The sequence below is a fragment of the Oncorhynchus mykiss genome, chromosome 2, assembly GCF_057628025.1.
Source record: "Oncorhynchus mykiss isolate SJ-2025 chromosome 2, ASM5762802v1, whole genome shotgun sequence".
Classification (NCBI taxonomy): Eukaryota; Metazoa; Chordata; class Actinopteri; order Salmoniformes; family Salmonidae; genus Oncorhynchus; species Oncorhynchus mykiss.
Window position 1 is genome coordinate 56,310,408 of NC_143023.1, and position 20,110 is coordinate 56,330,517.

At 43.0% G+C, this 20,110-nt stretch overlaps 1 protein-coding gene across 1 annotated transcript; it reads right to left on the reverse strand.

Moving 5' to 3' along the window:
• Positions 1-1,173: 1,173 nt before the first annotated feature.
• Positions 1,174-17,330, reverse strand: LOC110492055 (creatine kinase U-type, mitochondrial). Its single transcript, XM_021566037.3, has 9 exons — positions 17,038-17,330; positions 15,734-15,932; positions 14,728-14,823; positions 13,463-13,684; positions 13,215-13,300; positions 8,672-8,795; positions 6,247-6,381; positions 3,334-3,459; positions 1,174-1,979 (listed from the first exon to the last, which is right to left on the reverse strand). The coding sequence occupies exons 1-9, from the start codon at positions 17,184-17,186 to the stop codon at positions 1,872-1,874; spliced, it is 1,245 nt and encodes a 414-aa protein (XP_021421712.1). The 5' UTR covers positions 17,187-17,330; the 3' UTR covers positions 1,174-1,871.
• Between the last annotated feature and the right edge of the window lie 2,780 nt (positions 17,331-20,110).

The window sequence follows — 20,110 nt, forward strand, 5'->3', positions numbered from 1 at the left end:
TAACACCAGGTATAAAACAGGACTTCTGTGTGCTATGATGAGTCTGTGCTTTCTGGCTTGTCATTGTTCCCGTGCGTCCTGCAGCTCCACTGAAGGCTTGAGGATTAGTTGGCTGTGCACAGACAAAGCCCCCCTTGGAGTTCCTAGTTCCCGTTCCTCCATAAGACAGTTGCCATGGCAACGTACCATTTCTCCCTGTGAGATTTGGGAGGAGGACCAAGATCTGCAGACTGCAATGCAAAGCTGACGGAGGCGCTTCAAGGAGCTCGGCTGTATTGTACAGGGTTCAGTAGGCACCAAACGGAAAAAGAGCGGGAGGAACTGCTTATTTCTGTTCTCCGTTGCAAAATGTTTTGCTATGGTGTCAACAACCCAGATTTCAGTAACACAACATGCCGCTCCAATGCTTTTCAAACAATCACTGGTTGGATAGAGAGAGAGGGATTCTGAATAACACAGAGGCTGTTGCAATGTCAATGTTCAGCCTTAGGAACAAGACAAATTGTTCCCCTAGTGTTCTAGCACATATTATGTTACAATGTCAAATAGCCTGGCTGGCAGATCTGAAGTCAGTCGTCAAGAGACAGTGCTCTTGTTAGAACATCTAGTATCAAAACATGTTATCACTTCTTTATCCGTCTTTAATGAACAAGTATTAACGATTGTAGTAGTTGTGCAACATTGTGAATGCTACTCAGATTTATGACATTAAACTGCACGACAGTTTGGTGTATTGGCTACACATTATCAGAGTGTGTTCACACTAATCAGTGATTTACAGTAATTCAATCAAGTGCATAGAAAACCAATCAACGCTAACTCCCTTTGGCCATAAGTCTTGGTTCAGTACAGCGGTTGGTTATAACACTGCTCAGTGTTAAGAGGATCAGTATTGTCACATGACCCCAAACCCTACCAAGCTGATCACAATCAAGCACTGAGAGCTTGGTTACTATGGCGCCCATCCACTGTAATAAGTCACTCAAAGCATTGCTTTCAAGATGGGATGAAATCACGCAGACACACACACACACACACACACACACACACACGCGCTTTGAACAGTTACAGGTTGCAATGTGGTCGAGTTCGACACAATTCTATAAGCCTATGGGTCAACAACACACGGGCACCTGACAGGTTTATAATATTAATGACGAATGAGAGAGGAAATGTATTAAAGACATGGTTCCTTTAATAAGATCTGTCCGCGAATGACATTCAATGGTGGGCTGTAATGATATTGCTGCTTGATACATACAGTACATCATCGAGCACGGAGCACAGTAGTTTAGCATGAGTTATTATTAGTACGACTTAGTTTAACCCGTGTCTTATTAGAACCTCAGCATACAAACCCCTAAGAAGTCTTTTCAGTCCAACATGGTTGTTGTGCTGCATTCAAGTCCATTCAAGTCGTCATCTATCACTACATGGTTACACTCTGGGTGTAGACAGCCACAAACGGATGGATTACACTACCGTAGCAGTGTCAGTATAGCATGTAGCCGTGTTCCTCCACATCCCGATACAGAGGGAAGACGAGGAAGTAGTAGTATCGGACACACAGAGTATGGGACATGCTGTAGTCTAGGTGTAACAGGCCTAGGTGTCAGGTTGGAGGCTATTAAGTAGAAGGAGTCCCATTGCATATAGTTGCATTGGGATTAGAGCTATGGCTATGCACTAGAGCATTCTAAATGTGCATTCCTACCGGAGTGTAACGCTCTTGGAGCATTTGGTGCCATTTTAAATTCGACATCTCAAACAGAGTTGGGACTAAATCTGGACATTACCTATGGCTCTGAATGGGGATGAGACAGACAGGTCGGTAAGAAGAGGTATATATGGGTCGGAGGGGGTTGGGCAGTCTACTTCTTGAATGGCGGAGGGATCTTGATGTCCTGACCCTTCTCCAGCTTCTTCTCACAGTCGATCAGGTAGTTGACTCCGTCCACCACCGTCTGCACTAGCTGGACCTGATCACAGAGAGAGAGAGAGTCAGTGGGCGCGTTGGAGAGAGAGATGACTGCATCGCAGACCGCGCCAGATCTCACAAGATCCAGTTAACACATCAACTAAGCACATTGAATGACATAGGCCGAGCAATGTGATGCCCGACGGCGCAGTCGATGACGTGGCACAGGACCAATGGTTGCTGCAACATCTGCAATGAGGTCAGCCTGGAGTGTTCGAGGTCGACCGCCTTGCAGCGGATTCTGAGCCCTGCTTAAACCGATAACCTCAATCACGCGGACAGAGACGGTGGACGGTCGAGAGTTGTCTCGCGCTCTCTCTGTTCCTCACCCTCTTACGCTTTTGTTCTCTCTTTCCCGCATTCTTTCACTCACAGACCTTGCCCTTGCATTCCTCACCGATTGGTTCTGGAGAGCTGCAGTGTGTGCGACCCCCCCCCCCCCCCCCCCCCGTACCTGGTTAAAATAATCAACCGCATCGTGATTGGTGTGTGTGTGCGTCTAAATGTAGTGTTCGCGGAGGATCTACAGGTAAGTGCCAAAATCTAAAGGAAACACCGACATAAAGCGTCTTAATAGGGTGTCCGGGCCACCACGAGCCGCCAGAACAGCTTCAATGTGCCTCGACATAGATTGTACAAGTGTCTGGTACTCCGCACACATTGTGGCTCTCCAGGACCCACGCCAGCAACACACAGTACAGAATAGTCCCATTGTCTTCTTTTATCTATGTCACCATCTCGCATGCAGACACAGGCATGACAGCATGACTGGGTACACAAGGGGTTACACAACACACAAACAGAGGCAAGACGGTCTCTCTCTCCTCAAGACACTGTTCAAGCCTTCCAGTACAAGCCATGGCCGCATCTCAGTAGTCTAAAACGGCTTCCTCGCTTGTGTCCTCTCATTTACTATACAGAGCTGTAAAGCAAATGCATTTGTTACTCTTCACCGTATTGTTTTGGCCCACCTTCTCAGATTCTGAATAACAGCGTATTGATTTGCCTTCTTAAGCCCTTGGCTCCTAAGGAGCTGAGGCTATCGATGAATGTCCGCCATCTCAGTCGGTTCCTGGCAAGTTTTTCCAGGTTGTGCCTTAGCTGTAATATCCTCATTTGGGATAACTGTTATTGCATTGCCTTGTATTGTAGGCGCAGGTAAAGGAGAGGAGTGGAGAGTACGCCATTTTAGACTATTTGAGATGCACCCCGTGGCCGTGTGTGTGTGTGTGTGTGTGGGTGGGGTGAATTTTCCCCTAGCACAGATCTAGGATCAGCTTCCCCTTCCAAATCCAAACTGACTCAAGATCAGTGTCTAAGAGAAACTTCACCCTACACTATGTATTCCTTATTACCTCTGACTGGCCCAGTCTGTCCAGGTTGGAGATGTCAAAGGTGCTGCCCACAGCTGCAGTGTCCACTCCTCCGGTACCTCTCTTCTGCAGACGCAGGTTGTCCAGGATCTTTGCGAAGCGGGGGTCCTGCAGTGGGGTCAAAGACACACACTTTTACAGACGCGCCATTGAGAGCATCCTGTCGGACTGTATCGCCGCCTGGTATGGAAACTACACTGCCCTCAACCGCAGGGCTCTCCAGAGGGTGGTGCGGTCTGCCCAACGCATCACCAGGGGGCACACCGTCTTCCCTCCAGGACACCTACAGCACCCGATGTCACAGGAAGGCCAAAAAGATCATCAAGGACACCAACCAGCCGAGCCACGGCCTGTTCACCCCGCTACTGTCCAGAAGGCAAGGTCAGTACAGATGCATCAAAACTGGGACCGAGAGACTGAAAAACAGCTTCTATCTCAAGGCCATCAGACTGTTAAATAGCCATCACTAACCAGCCTCCACCCAGTACCCTGCACTGAACTTAAGTCACTAGCCGGCTACCACCCGGTTATTGAAAGCTGCACCTTAAGAGGCTGCGGCCCTATGTACATAGACATGGAATCCCTGGTCACTTAAATAATGTAACACTAGTCACTTTAATAATGTTTACATCCTATGTTCTACTGTATTTTAGTCAATGCCACTCTGACATTGCTCATCCTAATATTATTTATCTCTTAATTCAATTTTTTTTTTAAAACTAGACTTAGATTTGGTGTATTGCTGTGAATTGTTAGATACTACTGCATTGTTGGAGCTAGGAACACAATCATTTCACCACACCCGCAATGACATCTGCTAAATACAGTGCCTTGCGAAAGTATTCGGCCCCCTTGAACTTTGCGACCTTTTGCCACATTTCAGGCTTCAAACATAAAGATATAAAACTGTATTTTTTTGTGAAGAATCAACAACAAGTGGGACACAATCATGAAGTGGAACGACATTTATTGGATATTTCAAACTTTTTTAACAAATCAAAAACTGAAAAATTGGGCGTGCAAAATTATTCAGCCCCCTTAAGTTAATACTTTGTAGCGCCACCTTTTGCTGCGATTACAGCTGTAAGTCGCTTGGGGTATGTCTCTATCAGTTTTGCACATCGAGAGACTGACATTTTTTCCCATTCCTCCTTGCAAAACAGCTCGAGCTCAGTGAGGTTGGATGGAGAGCATTTGTGAACAGCAGTTTTCAGTTCTTTCCACAGATTCTCGATTGGATTCAGGTCTGGACTTTGACTTGGCCATTCTAACACCTGGATATGTTTATTTTTGAACCATTCCATTGTAGATTTTGCTTTATGTTTTGGATCATTGTCTTGTTGGAAGACAAATCTCCGTCCCAGTCTCAGGTCTTTTGCAGACTCCATCCGGTTTTCTTCCAGAATGGTCCTGTATTTGGCTCCATCCATCTTCCAATCAATTTTAACCATCTTCCCTGTCCCTGCTGAAGAAAAGCAGGCCCAAACCATGATGCTGCCACCACCATGTTTGACAGTGGGGATGGTGTGTTCAGCTGTGTTGCTTTCACGACAAACATAAAGTTTTGCATTGTTGCCAAAAAGTTCAATTTTGGTTTCATCTGACCAGAGCACCTTCTTCCACATGTCCACATGTCTCCCAGGTGGCTTGTGGCAAACTTTAAACTACACTTTTATGGATATCTTTAAGAAATGGCTCTCTTCTTGCCACTCTTCCATAAAGGCCAGATTTGTGCAATATACGACTGATTGTTGTCCTATGGACAGAGTCTCCCACCTCAGCTGTAGATCTCTGCAGTTCATCCAGAGTGATCATGGGCCTCTTGGCTGCATCTCTGATCAGTCTTCTCCTTGTATGAGCTGAAAGTTTAGAGGGACGGCCAGGTCTTGGTAGATTTGCAGTGGTCTGATACTCCTTCCATTTCAATATTATCGCTTGCACAGTGCTCCTTGGGATGTTTAAAGCTTGGGAAATCTTTTTGTATCCAAATCCGGCTTTAAACTTCTTCACAACAGTATCTCGGACCTGCCTGGTGAGTTCCTTGTTCTTCATTCAGAGATCCTCACTGAACTTCTGGAGAGAGTTTGCTGCACTGAAAGTAAAGGGGCTGAATAATTTTGCACGCCCAATTTTTCAGTTTTTGATTTGTTAAAAAAGTTTGAAATATCCAATAAATGTCGTTCCACTTCATGATTGTGTCCCACTTGTTGTTGATTCTTCACAAAAAAATACAGTTTTATATCTTTATGTTTGAAGCCTGAAATGTGGCAAAAGGTCGCAAAGTTCAAGGGGGCCGAATACTTTCGCAAGGCACTGTATGTGTATGCGACCAAAACAATTTGATTTGATTTGATTTTGACGGGGCACAAAAACGTAGGAATTGAAGAGATACTATCTGAAATTGTCCAACAGGAAACCCTCGTTTCCGATGTAAAAACGTTTTGCTAGGGTGTGCCCTCACAAGCACGGCGCTGGTAAGCGAGTGGAAAGGGATTTTCAGAAGACAAATGGGCCTTGAATGACTGGCAAGCGGGGATCTTGTTGGTCTGCTGGTGTGAGGGTATAAAGGTTTGTGTGTTTGTGAATGTGTGAATCTGTATAGGGGCAAGCCAAAGATGTATTATCTTAGTCAGATGTCTTATTAAGAAAATTAATCTTGTTTCAAGAAAATTGTATCTTACCCTACGTGTCAAGCTTTTTTAAGTCAAAATAAGCAACATTATCTGCCAATGTAGTGAGATAATGTATCTTGGTAAGAAAAAAAGTCATTTAAAATGTATTAGCACTCAAAACAAAATAAATAAAAATCTAGGTAAGACCGTTTTCGCCGTGTATATTTGTTGAGGCTCTGAGTAGATATTGCTGTGTGTGTGTGTGTGTGTGTGTGTGTGTTACCTTGCTGAGCTTGGGCAGGTTGACGTGTACTCCAGCGCGGAGCCCAGTGCCCAGGTTGGAGGGGCAGGTGAGGATGTAGCCCAGTCTCTCATTCCACATGAACTCCCAGCCTTTCTCCTGGATAAGCCTCTCCACCTAACCAAACATGACATGAGAACTTGAGATTAGATGAATACTAGACTGTCATTTGTCTTGCAAACATAGACTGTCGATCAGCAGCCATATAGTGATCGGGTGTGGGTGTGTGTACCCTTTGTCTTGTCCAGACATCTATCATCTTCAGAAAACCCAGGTTCTTGTACGCTACCATGTTTTATTGTGGGTCCTTCACATGGAATGTCAACTTTGGGACGTTATATATATAAATATATATGGTATGTACTTCAGGAAAGTATTCAGGCCCCTTGACTTTTTCCACATGTTGTTACATTGCAACCTTAATCTAAAATGGATTAAAACAAATTTTAATCCACAGCAATCTATACACAATACCCCATAATGACAAAGTGAGGGTTTTAGACATTTATGCAGACGTATACATTTTTAAGTATTATATATATATATATATATATATATATATATATATATATATGGATCCTTTGCTATAAGACACGAAATTGACGTCAGGTGCATCCTGTTTCCATTGATCAACGTTGAGATGTTTCTACAACTTGATTGGAGTCCACCTGTGGTAAATTCAATTGATTGGACATCATTTGGAAAGGCACACACACGTCTATTTAAGGTCCCACAGTTGACATGGCATGTCAGAGCTAAAACCAAGCCATGAGGTCGAAGAAATTGTCCTTAGCGCTCCGAGACCGGATTGTGTCAAGGCACAGATCTGCGGAAGGGTACCAAAACATTTCTGCAGCATTGAAGGTCCCCAAGAATGCAGTAGCCTCCATCATTCTTAAATGGAAGAAGTTTGGAACCACCAAGACTCTTCCTAGAGCTGCTCGGCCAAACTGAGCAATCGGGGGAGAAGGGCCTTGGTTAGATAGGTGACCAAGAACCCGATGGTCACTCTGACAGAGCTCCAGAGTTCCTCTGTAGAGATGGGAGAACCTTCCAGAAGGACAACCATCTCTGCAGCACTCCACCAATCAGGCCTTTATGGTAGAGTGGCCAGACGGAAGCCATTCCTCAGTAAAAGGCACATGACAGCCCGCTTGGAGTTTGCCAAAAGGTACCTAAAGACTCTTAGACCATGAGAGAGAAGATTCTCTGGTCTGATGAAACCAAGATTGGACTCTTTGGCCTGAATGCCAAGTGTCATGTCTGGAGTTAACCTGGCACTATCCCTATGGTGAAGTATGGTGGTGACAGCATCCTGCTGTGGGATGTTTTTCAGCGGCAGGGACTGGGAGACTAGTCAGGATCAAGGCAAAAATGAACGGCGCAAAGTACAGAGAGATCCTTGATGAAAACCTGCTCCAGAGCGCTCTGGACCGCAGGAGTGGCTTCGGGACAAGTCTCTGAATTTCCTCGAGTGGCCCAGCCAGAGCCCGGACTTGAATCCGATCCAACATCTCTGGAGAGACCTGAAAATAGCTGTTCAGCAACGCTCCCCATCCAACCTGACAGAGCTTGAGAGGATCTGCAGAGAAGAATAGGAGAAATTCCCCAAATACAGGTGTGCCAAGATTGTAGCGTCATACCCAAGAAGACTCCAGGCTGTAATCGCTGCCAAAGGTGCTTCAACAAAGTACTGAGTAAAGGGTCTGAATACTTATGTAAATGTTATTTTTTCCGCTTTTATTTTAAATAAATTAGAAAAAAAAATCTAAAAAACTGTTTTTGCTTTGTCATTATGGGATATTCTGTGTAGATTGATGAGGAAAAAAAACAAATTTGATCAATTTTAGAATAAGGCTGTAACCTAACAAATTTGGAAAAAGTCAAGGGGTCTGAATACTTTCCGAAGGCACTGTAGACAGGTGTGTGCCTTTCCAAACCATGTTCAATCAATTGAATTTACCACAGGTGGACTCCAAGTTGTAGAAACATCTCAAGGATGATCAATGGAAACAGGATGCACTTGAGCTGAATTTAGAGTCTCATAGCAAAGGATCTGAATACTTATGCAAATTAGGTATTGCTGTTTTTTATTTGTCATAAATTTGAAAAACCTGATTTTGCTTTGCTCATTATTGGGTATTGTGTGCAGATTGATGAGGAACATGTTTTATTTAATTCATTTTAGAATTAGGCTGGGGGGGTCTGAATACTTTCCGAATGCACTGTACTAATACCTGTGTGTAGTGTCGTCATTGCTACTGTTTGGCCATTACTACTGTTCAATAACAGTCCTTGCTTTAACAATTTGCCGTCTCCTGCGTCTAATGAGGAACTTGGAAAAAATTAGATAAATAACTAAAGTGTGTGAGTGTGTGTGTGTGTGTGTGTGTGTGTGTGTGTGCACCTCTTTCAGGCCTGTGCAGAAGCGGTCAAACACTCTCTTCATGTTGCCTCCCTTCTCCATAGAGATGACCCTGGTGTGGTCCTCCTCATTGATCCAGATGAGGAAGGTCTTCGTGTTGTTGTGCCTGAGTGGAGATGGTTTAAAAATCACAAAACACTCTCTTAAATCAATACTTCCCATTTATTTTTGGAAATCAACGGATCCCACCGCTGCCACCAGCGTCCGTAGACTCGTTTTGGGGGAGCTGAGCTCAACCATTGATATCGATGCTTTTCCTTAATGTTGGGTAAAAAAAAGAAAAAGAAACACAGTGCTCGGAGCCCTCGTCATAATGGATTGAGTGAGACAAGATCAATATACGACTAAGAGATAATTTCCCTATTCTCCATTGCACCAGCTCGAGTTGATGTCCCGGGTTCCGTTTAACATACATGTGGCTGCTTCATAACTTCATGCACAAAACACAGAGGTGATGGTCGCCGTCTACAGTATTGCCATATACGCAGTAATCTCACAGTAATGCATCGTTATGCATACAGTAATGCCATACAATTAAAAAAATCTCATTGTAATTGCACTGTAATGAATTGCATTCAGTAAAAACGGACTTCCTAAAAACAATCAGAGAAAGTAATGGATCGGTCTGGAGCCAGGAGAGCGGAGGGAAGGATGAAAGGAGGAGGGCCGTCAAACGGAGAGTGAGAGGGTGAATTATGAAGGAGAGAAGAGTTTGGTATGATGTAGGCACGGGGGGGGGGGGGGGGGGGTGTAAGAGGAAAGCTGGTTATCGATGCTGGAGCAGCACCAGGCTATTTCTGGGCACCAGGCTATTTCTGGGCACCAGGCTATTTCTGGACACCGGCTGAAACGCAATGCGGAGAGGGCATTGTCTACAGGGACATAGCCAGGTTCTGAGTTTTAGCGAGGTTTTGGATGAGGGTGAGAGGGGGTTGACTTTCTTATAAACGTAAAGAAAGTCAAAGCTCATTTACTGCGTTTCTATACAATTTACAAACTCTAAAATGTCATTTGGAGAACAAGCAAAAACAAAGAAAAAATGACCCCAGCCATTATCACATCGGTTGGTGTACTTCATTCACCTCAGTCAATCTACAAAGACATAGCCAATTGACTTTTCCCACATTTTGTTATGTTGTAGCCTGAATTTAAAATTAATTAAATTGAGATTTCTTTGTAAATGGCCTATAAACAATACCCCATAATGTCAAAGTGGAGTTATGTTTTTAGACATTTGTACAAATTCATTCAAAAATAAAGATGAAATGTCTTGAGTCAATAAGTACTCAACCCCTTTGTTATGGCAAGCCTAAATAAGTTCAGGAGTACAAATGTGCTTAACAAGTCACATAATAAGTTGCATGGACTCACTGTGTGCAATAATAGTGTTTAACATGATTTTTGAATGACTATCTCATCTCTTTACGCCACACATACAATTATCTGCAAGGTCCCTCAGTCGGGCAGGTAGCCTAATGGTTAGCGCGTTGGGCCAGTAATCAAAAGTTTGCTGGTTCAAATCCTGAGCTGACAAGGTAACAAAAATATATATGTTGTTCTGCACCTGAACAGGCAGTTAACCCACAGTTCCCCGGGAGGCCGTCATTGTAAATAAGAATTTGTTCTTAACTGACATGCCTAGTTAAATAAAGGTTAAATAAAAAATTTTGAAAAAAAGCTGTGAATTTTCAAACAGATTCAACCATAAAGACCAGGGAGGTTTTCCAATGCCACGCATATACCTTTGAGCATGGTGAAGTTATTAACACTTCGGATGGTATGTCAATACACCCAGTCACTACAAAGATACAGGCGTCCTTTCTAATTAAGTTGCCGGAGAGGCCAATGGTGTCTAAAACAGTTACAGAGTTTATTGGCTGTGATAGGAGAAAACTGAGAATGGATCAATGACATTGTAGTTACTCCACAATACTAACCTAATTGACAGAGTGAAAAGAAGGAAGCCTGTACAGAATAAAAATATTACAAAACATGCATCCTGTTTGCAACAAGGCACTAAAGTAATACTGCTAAAGAAAAATGTGGCAGAGAAATGAACGTTGTGCTCTGAATACAAAGTGTAATGTTTGGGGCAAATCCAATACAACACATTACTGAGTACTACTCTCCATATTTTCAAGCACAGTGGTAGCTGCATCATGTAATGGGTATGCTTGTAATCGTTAAGGATCGGGGAGTTTCAGGATAACAAATGGTGGACCAGACACTGGGAGATTAATTTATCTTTTAGCAGGACAATAACATAAAACACAAGGCCAAATATACACTGGAGTTGCTTACCAAAAAGATGTGACTTAAATCTACTTGAAAATCTATGGCAAGACCCGAAAAGACTTACCCAGAAAGACTCACAGCTGTAGTCGCTGACAAAGGTGCTTCTACAAAGTATTGACTCAGGGGTGTGAATACTTATGTAAATGAGATATTTCTGTCTTTCATTTTCAATAAATTTGCCAACATTTCTAAAAACATGTGTTCACTGTCATTATGTGGGATTGTGTGTAGATGGGTGAGTTTTTTTAATTTAATGAATCCATTTTGAATTCAGGCTATAACACAACAAAATGTGGAATAAGTCAAGAGGTATGAATACTTCCTGAAGGCACTGGATACAATTAGCCACTGCGGATTAACTCACACTAACACAGCACCGGGATTAAAAACTATAATTGACAGAGCGATCTATTGGCAGAAAAAGTATTTTATTAACAAAAGGTAAACAAATACATTTGCTTTACAGATTCTATTTTTTTGTTGTTGCAGTTTTACAGCTAATTTCCTGCAATTCTACACATTTTGCCATGCCGTATACCACGTTAATATGATACCTGAGCAAGAGTGACTAGCTAAAGCAATGGGGGCCCCCTGGAGGTCAGGGCCCCTGGGTATGTGCCCGGTCAGTAATTCGGCCATGATAACTAGAAATGTAGATAGCTGGCTAGACTAACTGGACTCATTTACCAATTTAAAACATTTGAATTGACTGGTGCAATGGGCTAGTTGAGTGACTTTCTATAGCTAGCTTTCCATCCAATTGGCAACAGATTTGAATGTGAATATTCTCAAATCCGCATTAAAAACAATAAGCGTGTTTTCCCCTCCAAAGATGTTTCCGTCCAATTGGCTTGTTGCAGATAAAACGCTGTGTGTGATGAGGTAGTGTACATAAAATACCTTTTGTATTTTCAACTCTACTGATGGTTTTGCTCACAACTGATTTTTGCCTTATATGGTAAGTGTGCCCACTCTGGTATTGGCAAGTGTGCACACCGCTACCGGCACACTGTTGCCACCTGTAGCCTACCGGATGAGATTATTATTATTATTATTATGGACAAAAGAGCGAGATTATTTTTACTTGTCAAACAGCAGTCAAGCATCGATTATCATGTCACCAGAATAAGACCCTCAATATTTATTGGAAAGGAGCATCAAGATCACCACCTTGCACTTTCACCACCCTGTGAAGTTCATCATCATTTATTGAATCTTATTGCCTAATAAACTGCATTCTTTCCCAACAAATCAGTGGGAGGATCACACAACATGTCACCGTGTGACTCCAACTTCGATAGGATGGTTATTATAGAAATATTTGCGCATGAAAGTGTTGCCACTGACATTTCTCGCATAATTCATTTTATTGTTACAAAACAAATCCCACCTTGTCAAGCGTATTTTGTTTTGTAGACATTTGGAAAGTTTACCGAAAAATTCCCTGCAGGCCTGTCATGAAATTGTACTTTACGCGCATAAAAAGGTTGGATGGAAACCTGGATAGTGAGTGACATATAACAAGAGAAAAATAGTCCAAATGAAATCAGGAAATCTGTAATCAATTGAGCTGTTTTTGCCCAGGAGATCTGTCATGTAATTTTACATCTAACTAAGATGTTAGATGTTTGGTGCAGTGTTTCTAAAGTGAACAAAATGTACATGAAAACTAGTCTTTTCTCATTGAATGACAACAAACACGTAATTAAAGAATCCCTACTGTTAACCAATCACAGCCGAAAGGGTGTAGACTTCATCTACTGAACTAGGACCACCCTCAAGAAAAAAAAGGTGCTCGAACAGCAAAGAATTTAATTTTAAAAATACACCAAAACCAACACAAATTTCACAACATTTTGTTAGAATATATGCGCGAACAGTATCAACTGGGAAGCATACAGTAAGCTATAGTAGTACGGTGGCCCTAGAGAAACTTAAGAGTTACGTGCCTTGCTCAAGGACACGTCGACAGATCGTTCACCTTGTCGGCTCGGTATTCGAACCAGCGACCTTTCGGTTACCCGACCAACACTAACTGCTAGACTACATGCACGTTTAAGGCTCAATCTAGAGGAGCTACAAGCTAGTGGGCATTAGTTTGCTAGAAGAGTCATGGTGATGTGTAGCATGAACTATATGCAAATAACTGTGAAACAATCAAAATCACCTCTCACTGTGATGACTGTTAATGACCACTAAGGGTCCGTATCTATAACTAACAGGTGCTTACCAGATACCGCGTGCATCTGGCCAATCACGAGCCATCCCCGAACAGGTCAGCAGAGGAGACACGGGTTTGTCAAACAGGAAGTGGTCCTGTGTCAACATGGTAGAGACAGGAAATGCGGTCTTAATGAAAGTGGAGCAATATCAATAACCCCCCCCCCCCAAAAAAAACAAATCCTTGCTATTATTTCCCTTTTCTCACTCTCCTTTATGTCCTTACAACACGTAAAATGGATTGGCCTCTTGACTCACGTCGATGAGCTGCTGCTGCTCCTGGTCGGTCATGTGGGTGAGGCTGTAGTAGGTCCCCGCCAGGTCCCCCTTCAGGCCAGCCAGGGCGTCAACCACCACCCTCTCCACCTCGCGGCGTTCCGCCCGGGTACATGCCGGGGGCAGGCTCAGCCCCCTGATGCTACGGCCCGTCCTGACCCGCGACGACAGCACGTAGCGCTCGTCAAAGTTGCCAGACGTGAGCTGCGAGCGGGGAGAAATAGAAAAAAAAAGAATGAATGGCGTCTCGTAAACTGTATCACAACACCAGCATTGATGGAGGACATTTGTGAATGATCTATGATCCCCAAAGAGCAAAAGGGTTTAAGCCAAGTTAAGACATGATAGTTTCTATATTTTGTTCCCTTAACAAATGATTTGTATGCCATATAATTTATTGTAGCTTATAATATATTCACGTAACATAACATTCCAGTATGGGCAATGGGATGTACTGCATAATTATATAATATTAGCTGGTATAACTGATTAGTGTAGTGCATTGACTGTATATGAATGGACAAAGACAACGTCACACCATTCATTGCTATGTGACGACTCAATGGCGCATTTGAAGCTCAGGAAGTCTGTTTTATCTTAGTAAGAAGTCTCATGGCTGGGATTCTCAAGACATAGCATTTGCAGCTTGAGCTACTCCAGGAAGTGCTGTTGTAAGCTGCAACCAGGGGAGTACGACTGCCCCGTCTCATGGAGCACCTCAAGTTGAATCCCGACCGGGGTACTGCAGGCTGCAACTAAGCTATCCTTATAACTTATTCTGTGTGCGATTTTAAAATAATTGGTTCAAGGACATACATCCGGTGTAATAGAAGCAATTATTGATACCATGATTGTCCTTGAATTTGTTCTTTATTTGCATGAAGATTGACCACGAAGATTGCCATTTTCCCATTCACTACAATAGGGGAACCCTGTTTCATTAAATCAACAGCCTCGGTGGGCCTTGAACTTCATGGCTTCAATAAAAGGAGGCAGTCGTTCTCCCCTGGTGTAGTGTCCAGCGAGTGAATCTGTCCACCTTCTAAACGTTAGATAACTTCACTGTCACATCTAGAGTAGCGTCCCAAATGGCATCCGACTCCCTATGTAGTGCACTACTTTTGACCAGGGCCTGCACCCTATTCCCTACGGGGTCTGGTCAAAAGTAGAGCACGATCAAAGGAGTAGGGCGCCATTTGGGACGCAAACCCTATACTGTGGTTTTCAGTGAAGTTGCATCTCTATACCTTGCTGGAGTCCAAGTCGGTGGGATGGGTCATAATCTGAGGGTCGTAGCCATTGTGCCGCTCCTTGATGACTGGGTCAAGGAGGTCTGCAAACACCTGAAACCCCCACATCCACATCAGAGGTCTGACCACATAACATCATCATATAGCCTACAACAGTTGTCACACCTATAAGTTGAAAGGATGGGAGTTCTTTAAATGATCATTGTCACTTTATAAACTACTAGACGGGCTTACAGTATAGTATTGTAATGCAGTTGAGTTAAGCAATAAGGCCCGAGGGGGTGTGGTATATGGGCAATGTCCACTCACTGGGCGGGGCACTAATGCACAGTCATAGCCACATGATGAGACAGAATATCATCTGCATACGAGTGAGGAAATAATAATGATATCACTTTCTATTTTGAGAACCTTTCAAGTTCATAGCAAGCAATGAGATCCCAAAATGACACGGTCTCCTTTATCCTAAAACCAGCACTCCCGCTGGTGCTGTGGTAGTGGGCCTCAGTCTAAAACAGGACTTGGGGGTTGGATGTGCCTATTCTCCATTGTCAGATTAAGAAGTGTCTGGGATTGTAATAGAATGTGGTCCATGAACCATTGCGCTCGCTACTGATCATTTTAGATGCCAAAAGTGTTATATAGGCCACAGGGTAGTCATTCATTCTCAATGTCTCTGAGATAAATGTAGACCATTGACTAAATTGGCTATTTATGGCAAAAGCAATTGCTTTTCTTTGTCGTTAAATATGCTCCACAACTTGACCTTCAACCATACATTTAGGGGGTGTCTGAAAATGTTACTAGCTGTCAAATCCTTTCTTCCTCCCCGTGCTCATTTCCCCAAATCCTCACCTTCCTCTCAAAGCTCATTGGAGGATGAGGTCCAAAGGGAGGGACTTCGGATCCTCTCCTCCTACTCTTTGAGAGAACAAACACAGCCTACGGCTTCACTACACTGACCTTGAACTACTGCCTCCAAAATAATGCCCCTTGCTCTGACCTCGTATGACTCCTCATCCCCTGCCACCATGCCCACGGTCTTGATGAAGGGGTGCCCGGGGTTGTCCACGCCAGTCTGGATGGCCTGGTCCAGGGAGTATCCGTTGGGCGTGGTCTTGTCCACCAGCTTGGCATAGATGGCTGGGGTCAGGTGGCTGGCCATGCAGTTGTTGTGCTTGCGTAGGTCCGGGTACTCGGCACTGTCAGGACACAGTCAGTCACTCACCCCCCAAAAATTGCTATATCATTGTAACTGAGAAACAACCACAAGGACAGTTTAAAATTCGAAATGAAATTGGAAATGTGCACATGACTAATTAGAGTTCATTATTATGATGCTCCTGAGAATTATAACCTAAGACTCACTGCAAGTCAACACCTACACAGATTTCCATCTATGGCTCTGATTGTTAAGATATAGCTATAATTATAGGTTGGTTACCTGTGCTTTTCTTTGGCATAGCCTACCACTAGGCTTTTGGCATGCCCTGCATGCATGCGCTATTTATACACCTGGCACAGAGCGATGTCTTCGCCAACGACATAACAGTGTATAGTAGCCAAATTTGATACAATCTGGTCACACCAGAAGTTGAGCATTCTTTTTACAATCTGGTCACACCAGAAGTTGAGCATTCTTTGGAAATTGAATATCCAACCATGCTTAATACACATTATGCAATCAGATTTTCCAGCTGAGCATTTTGTCTACAGCACCTCCACTCGGGGTTGGGTTTGCGCTAGATTGTGCCTATCATTAGGCCTATAAAGTCACAAAAGCAGAGTTTTCCCTGACCCTATGCAGGTCATAAAAGGTCGAATCTAGACAATTCCACCATGGTTCAGGAAAAAAACCTGTCTCATCAACAACTCAATTAGAACATATCAATGTGGCCTAGTATTTGTTGGCAAAGCATTCCCTCGTGGAACCATGTAGCATTCAGAGAATGATTTAGAAAATATGCATATTTAATTATTTATATCTATATTAATTATTCATCATTAGGCATAAAGAACATGTGGTGCAATATAAGTTAAATATATCTCGAGAATAAACTGGCTTAGGTCGGGTTATAATTTTTACAAATAGGTTAGTTTATGATCGAAAGACTCGAAATACCACATTCGTCTCCCAGTCGCTGGCATTGCTTTGATAGTAAAATTATTTCATTGAGGTCAGCATATTATTCACGTATTAAGCTACTCTATCTAAATACTTAATGACAATGTGGCAATACGCTCTCGCACTTGACATGGCTAAACTGAAAATGTCTATCTATAGCAGTAAAGGGCGTCGTGGCTTACCTGGCGGGGTACACTCTCCGTGCTTGCGCTCCGGCGGTGACATGTTCACGATTGAGCAGAAAGCCCGCTGTCAAAGACCCGGCTCCAATTAATGACAGAATCCTCACATTTCGTTTGGAGGACAACATTCTGGCGAAGTTGTTTGCCATTCTTTTATATCCACAGTTCAAGAGGTAGGGATGGATGAAAGGGAGCCTTGTTGATGCTAAGCGTCTAAAAGGAAAGGATGAAATCAGAGAGAGTGGATGAGTGAGACTGGAATAGAGGAGACTGCGTGAATGCTAAGGGGTCCAAGAGAGTACAGCAATATACGAAGCCGTCTACACTACACTAACGCAGCTGTAGGCTACGCTGTAGTCTGTCTGTATTTCCCCCTCCCATAGGTCTACACACTGGACACATACTTACTTAATTTAGTTGTGGCTAGACGGTGAAAGCAGGGTGCAAAGTGCATCTGTGGATTTTTGGATATACTCACGGACAAACGTCCCACAACTACAAGTAACCATGCAATGAGTCATGGATGGGTGTAGTAGGCTTTGGCAAGCGCTATAGTTGAATCATTCATGTGAAATTCGAGCAAATCGATAACTCTTGACAATTCCTTAATTGGATTATCAATCAATGTATTGTGGTTTGGGTTTGCGTAATTACCGACCAGTCACCATGTATTGCAGGAACCAAGAGTTTTAAAAGGGGCTGACTTTTACCAGGGATTAAGGACAAGTATAGTGACTAAATACCTTGCTTTTGACACAACTTTTAAAGATGCCTAGAAAAGCACACAGTCCTGTTCAGCTACAGCCTAATTCAAATGAATATATAGGCTATGAAAGGGAAAGGGAATATTAGTACAGTACTCTATTGCCTTAAGAGATCATGTTATGGTATTTAAACGGGCTGTGTGCTTTTTGAGTGGAAATCCCTCTTAAAACGATCTGCATGGGTAGCTACTTTATGCCATCACGTGGGAGGAAAACAAGAGCATTACTGTAGAAAACCAAAGGCATTATTCTGAGGGAGACTTGTAGGAAAGGCTATTTAGTAGGGGATAATTCAGTGATCAAGACATGAAATGAGGAAATAGCAAGCTTACATGGGTTATCTGATCAAAGTTCACAGGAGGAAATGATGCAAGAGGTGTTTTATATACAGGCCTATGGCAATTCCATTGCAGGATAGATGATTGCATAACATATGCTTTTGCAATATAAGTTAGTTAGTATTAAAAGACGAAATGCATATGCTACATGACCAAAAGTATGTGGACACCTGCTTGTCGAACATCTCATTCCAAAATCATGGGCATTAATATCTATTTGGTCCCCCCTTTGCTGCTATAACAGCCTCCACTCTTCTGGGAAGGCTTTCCACTAGATGTTGGAACATTGCTGTGGGGACTTGCTTCCATTCAGCCACAAGAGCATTAGTGAAGTCAATGTCATTGTATGCTGTAGCGTTAAAATGTCCTTTCACTGGCACTAAGGGGACTAGCCCGAACCATGAAAAACAGCCCCAGACCATTATTCCACCTCCACCAAACTTTACCGTTGGCACTATGCATTGGGGCAGCAAGCGTTCTCCTGACATCCGCCAAACCCAGATTCGTCCGTCGGACTGCCAGATGGTGGAGCGTGATTCCTCACTCCAGAGAACGCGTTTCACTGCTCCAGAGTACAATGGCTTTACACCACTCCAGTCAACTCTTGGCATTGCACATGGGGATCTTAGACATGTTCAGCCATGAAACCCCATTTCATGATGCTTCCAACGAACAGTAACAGTTCTTGTGCTGACGTGGCTTCCAGAGGCAGTTTGGAACTCGGTAGTGAGCGTTGCAACTGAGGACATACAATTGTTACGCCCTACACGCTTCAGCATTCGTCGGTCTTGTTCTGTGAGCTTGTGTGGCTTACCACTTTGTGGCTGAGCTGTTGTTGCTCCTAGACATTTTCACTTCACAATAACAGTGCTAGCAGGGCATACATTTGACAAACTGACTTGTTGGAAAGGTGGCATCCTATCATGTTGCCACGTGGAGTCACTGATCTCTTCAGAAAGGCAATTATAATGTCAATGTTTGTCTATGGAGATTGCATGGCTATGTGCTCAGTTTTTTTTTTACACCTGTTATCGACAGGTGTGGCTGAAATAGCCAAATCTACTAAATATTTGGTGTAACTGCAATAAATAATAATTGTTAAACACAATACAGTGCAGAAACAATTGCAATTGAGTTAACATTCATGGCAAACCAATTCTAAAAATGTGTACATCTATACTTTGGAAGTCAATTCTTGTGGCACACTACAGATGAAAAAAATATATGCAGGATAGTCTCACCTTGTTGCAGTACCCAGGTACTGGATGGCACTGCCTGTTGATGCCTTTGGCTGCCTGGCAGACCTGTGAGAGGCGTGGTGTCTCCTTATCTCCCTTAGAGTGGATTGTGCCTACCAGAGAACCTGATAAGACACATCATGACTAAGAATTTACATGCTCCCCTCCCCCCAATACCATAATATCTAACCATATATATATATATATATATATATATATATATATATATACAGTGCCTTGCGAAAGTATTCGGCCCCCTTGAACTTTGCAACCTTTTGCCACATTTCAGGCTTCAAACATAAAGATATAAAACTGTATTTTTTTGTGAAGAATCAACAACAAGTGGGACACAATCATGAAGTGGAACGACATTTATTGGATATTTCAAACTTTTTTAACAAATCAAAAACTGAAAAATTGGGCGTGCAAAATTATTCAGCCCCCTTAAGTTAATACTTTGTAGCGCCACCTTTTGCTGCGATTACAGCTGTAAGTCGCTTGGGGTATGTCTCTATCAGTTTTGCACATCGAGAGACTGACATTTTTTCCCATTCCTCCTTGCAAAACAGCTCGAGCTCAGTGAGGTTGGATGGAGAGCATTTGTGAACAGCAGTTTTCAGTTCTTTCCACAGATTCTCGATTGGATTCAGGTCTGGACTTTGACTTGGCCATTCTAACACCTGGATATGTTTATTTTTGAACCATTCCATTGTAGATTTTGCTTTATGTTTTG

Excerpts from the sequence above, each read along its gene's own strand:
- LOC110492055 (XM_021566037.3), bottom strand. The coding sequence starts at position 17,186 with ATGGCAAACAACTTCGCCAGAATGTTGTCCTCCAAACGAAATGTGAGG. Across the intron at positions 13,685-14,727 it reads CCGACTTGGACTCCAGCAAG|CTCACGTCTGGCAACTTTGA; the intron begins GTATAGAGATGC and ends CCCCGCTCGCAG. Across the intron at positions 1,980-3,333 it reads ACAGACTGGGCCAGTCAGAG|GTCCAGCTAGTGCAGACGGT; the intron begins GTAATAAGGAAT and ends CTCTGTGATCAG.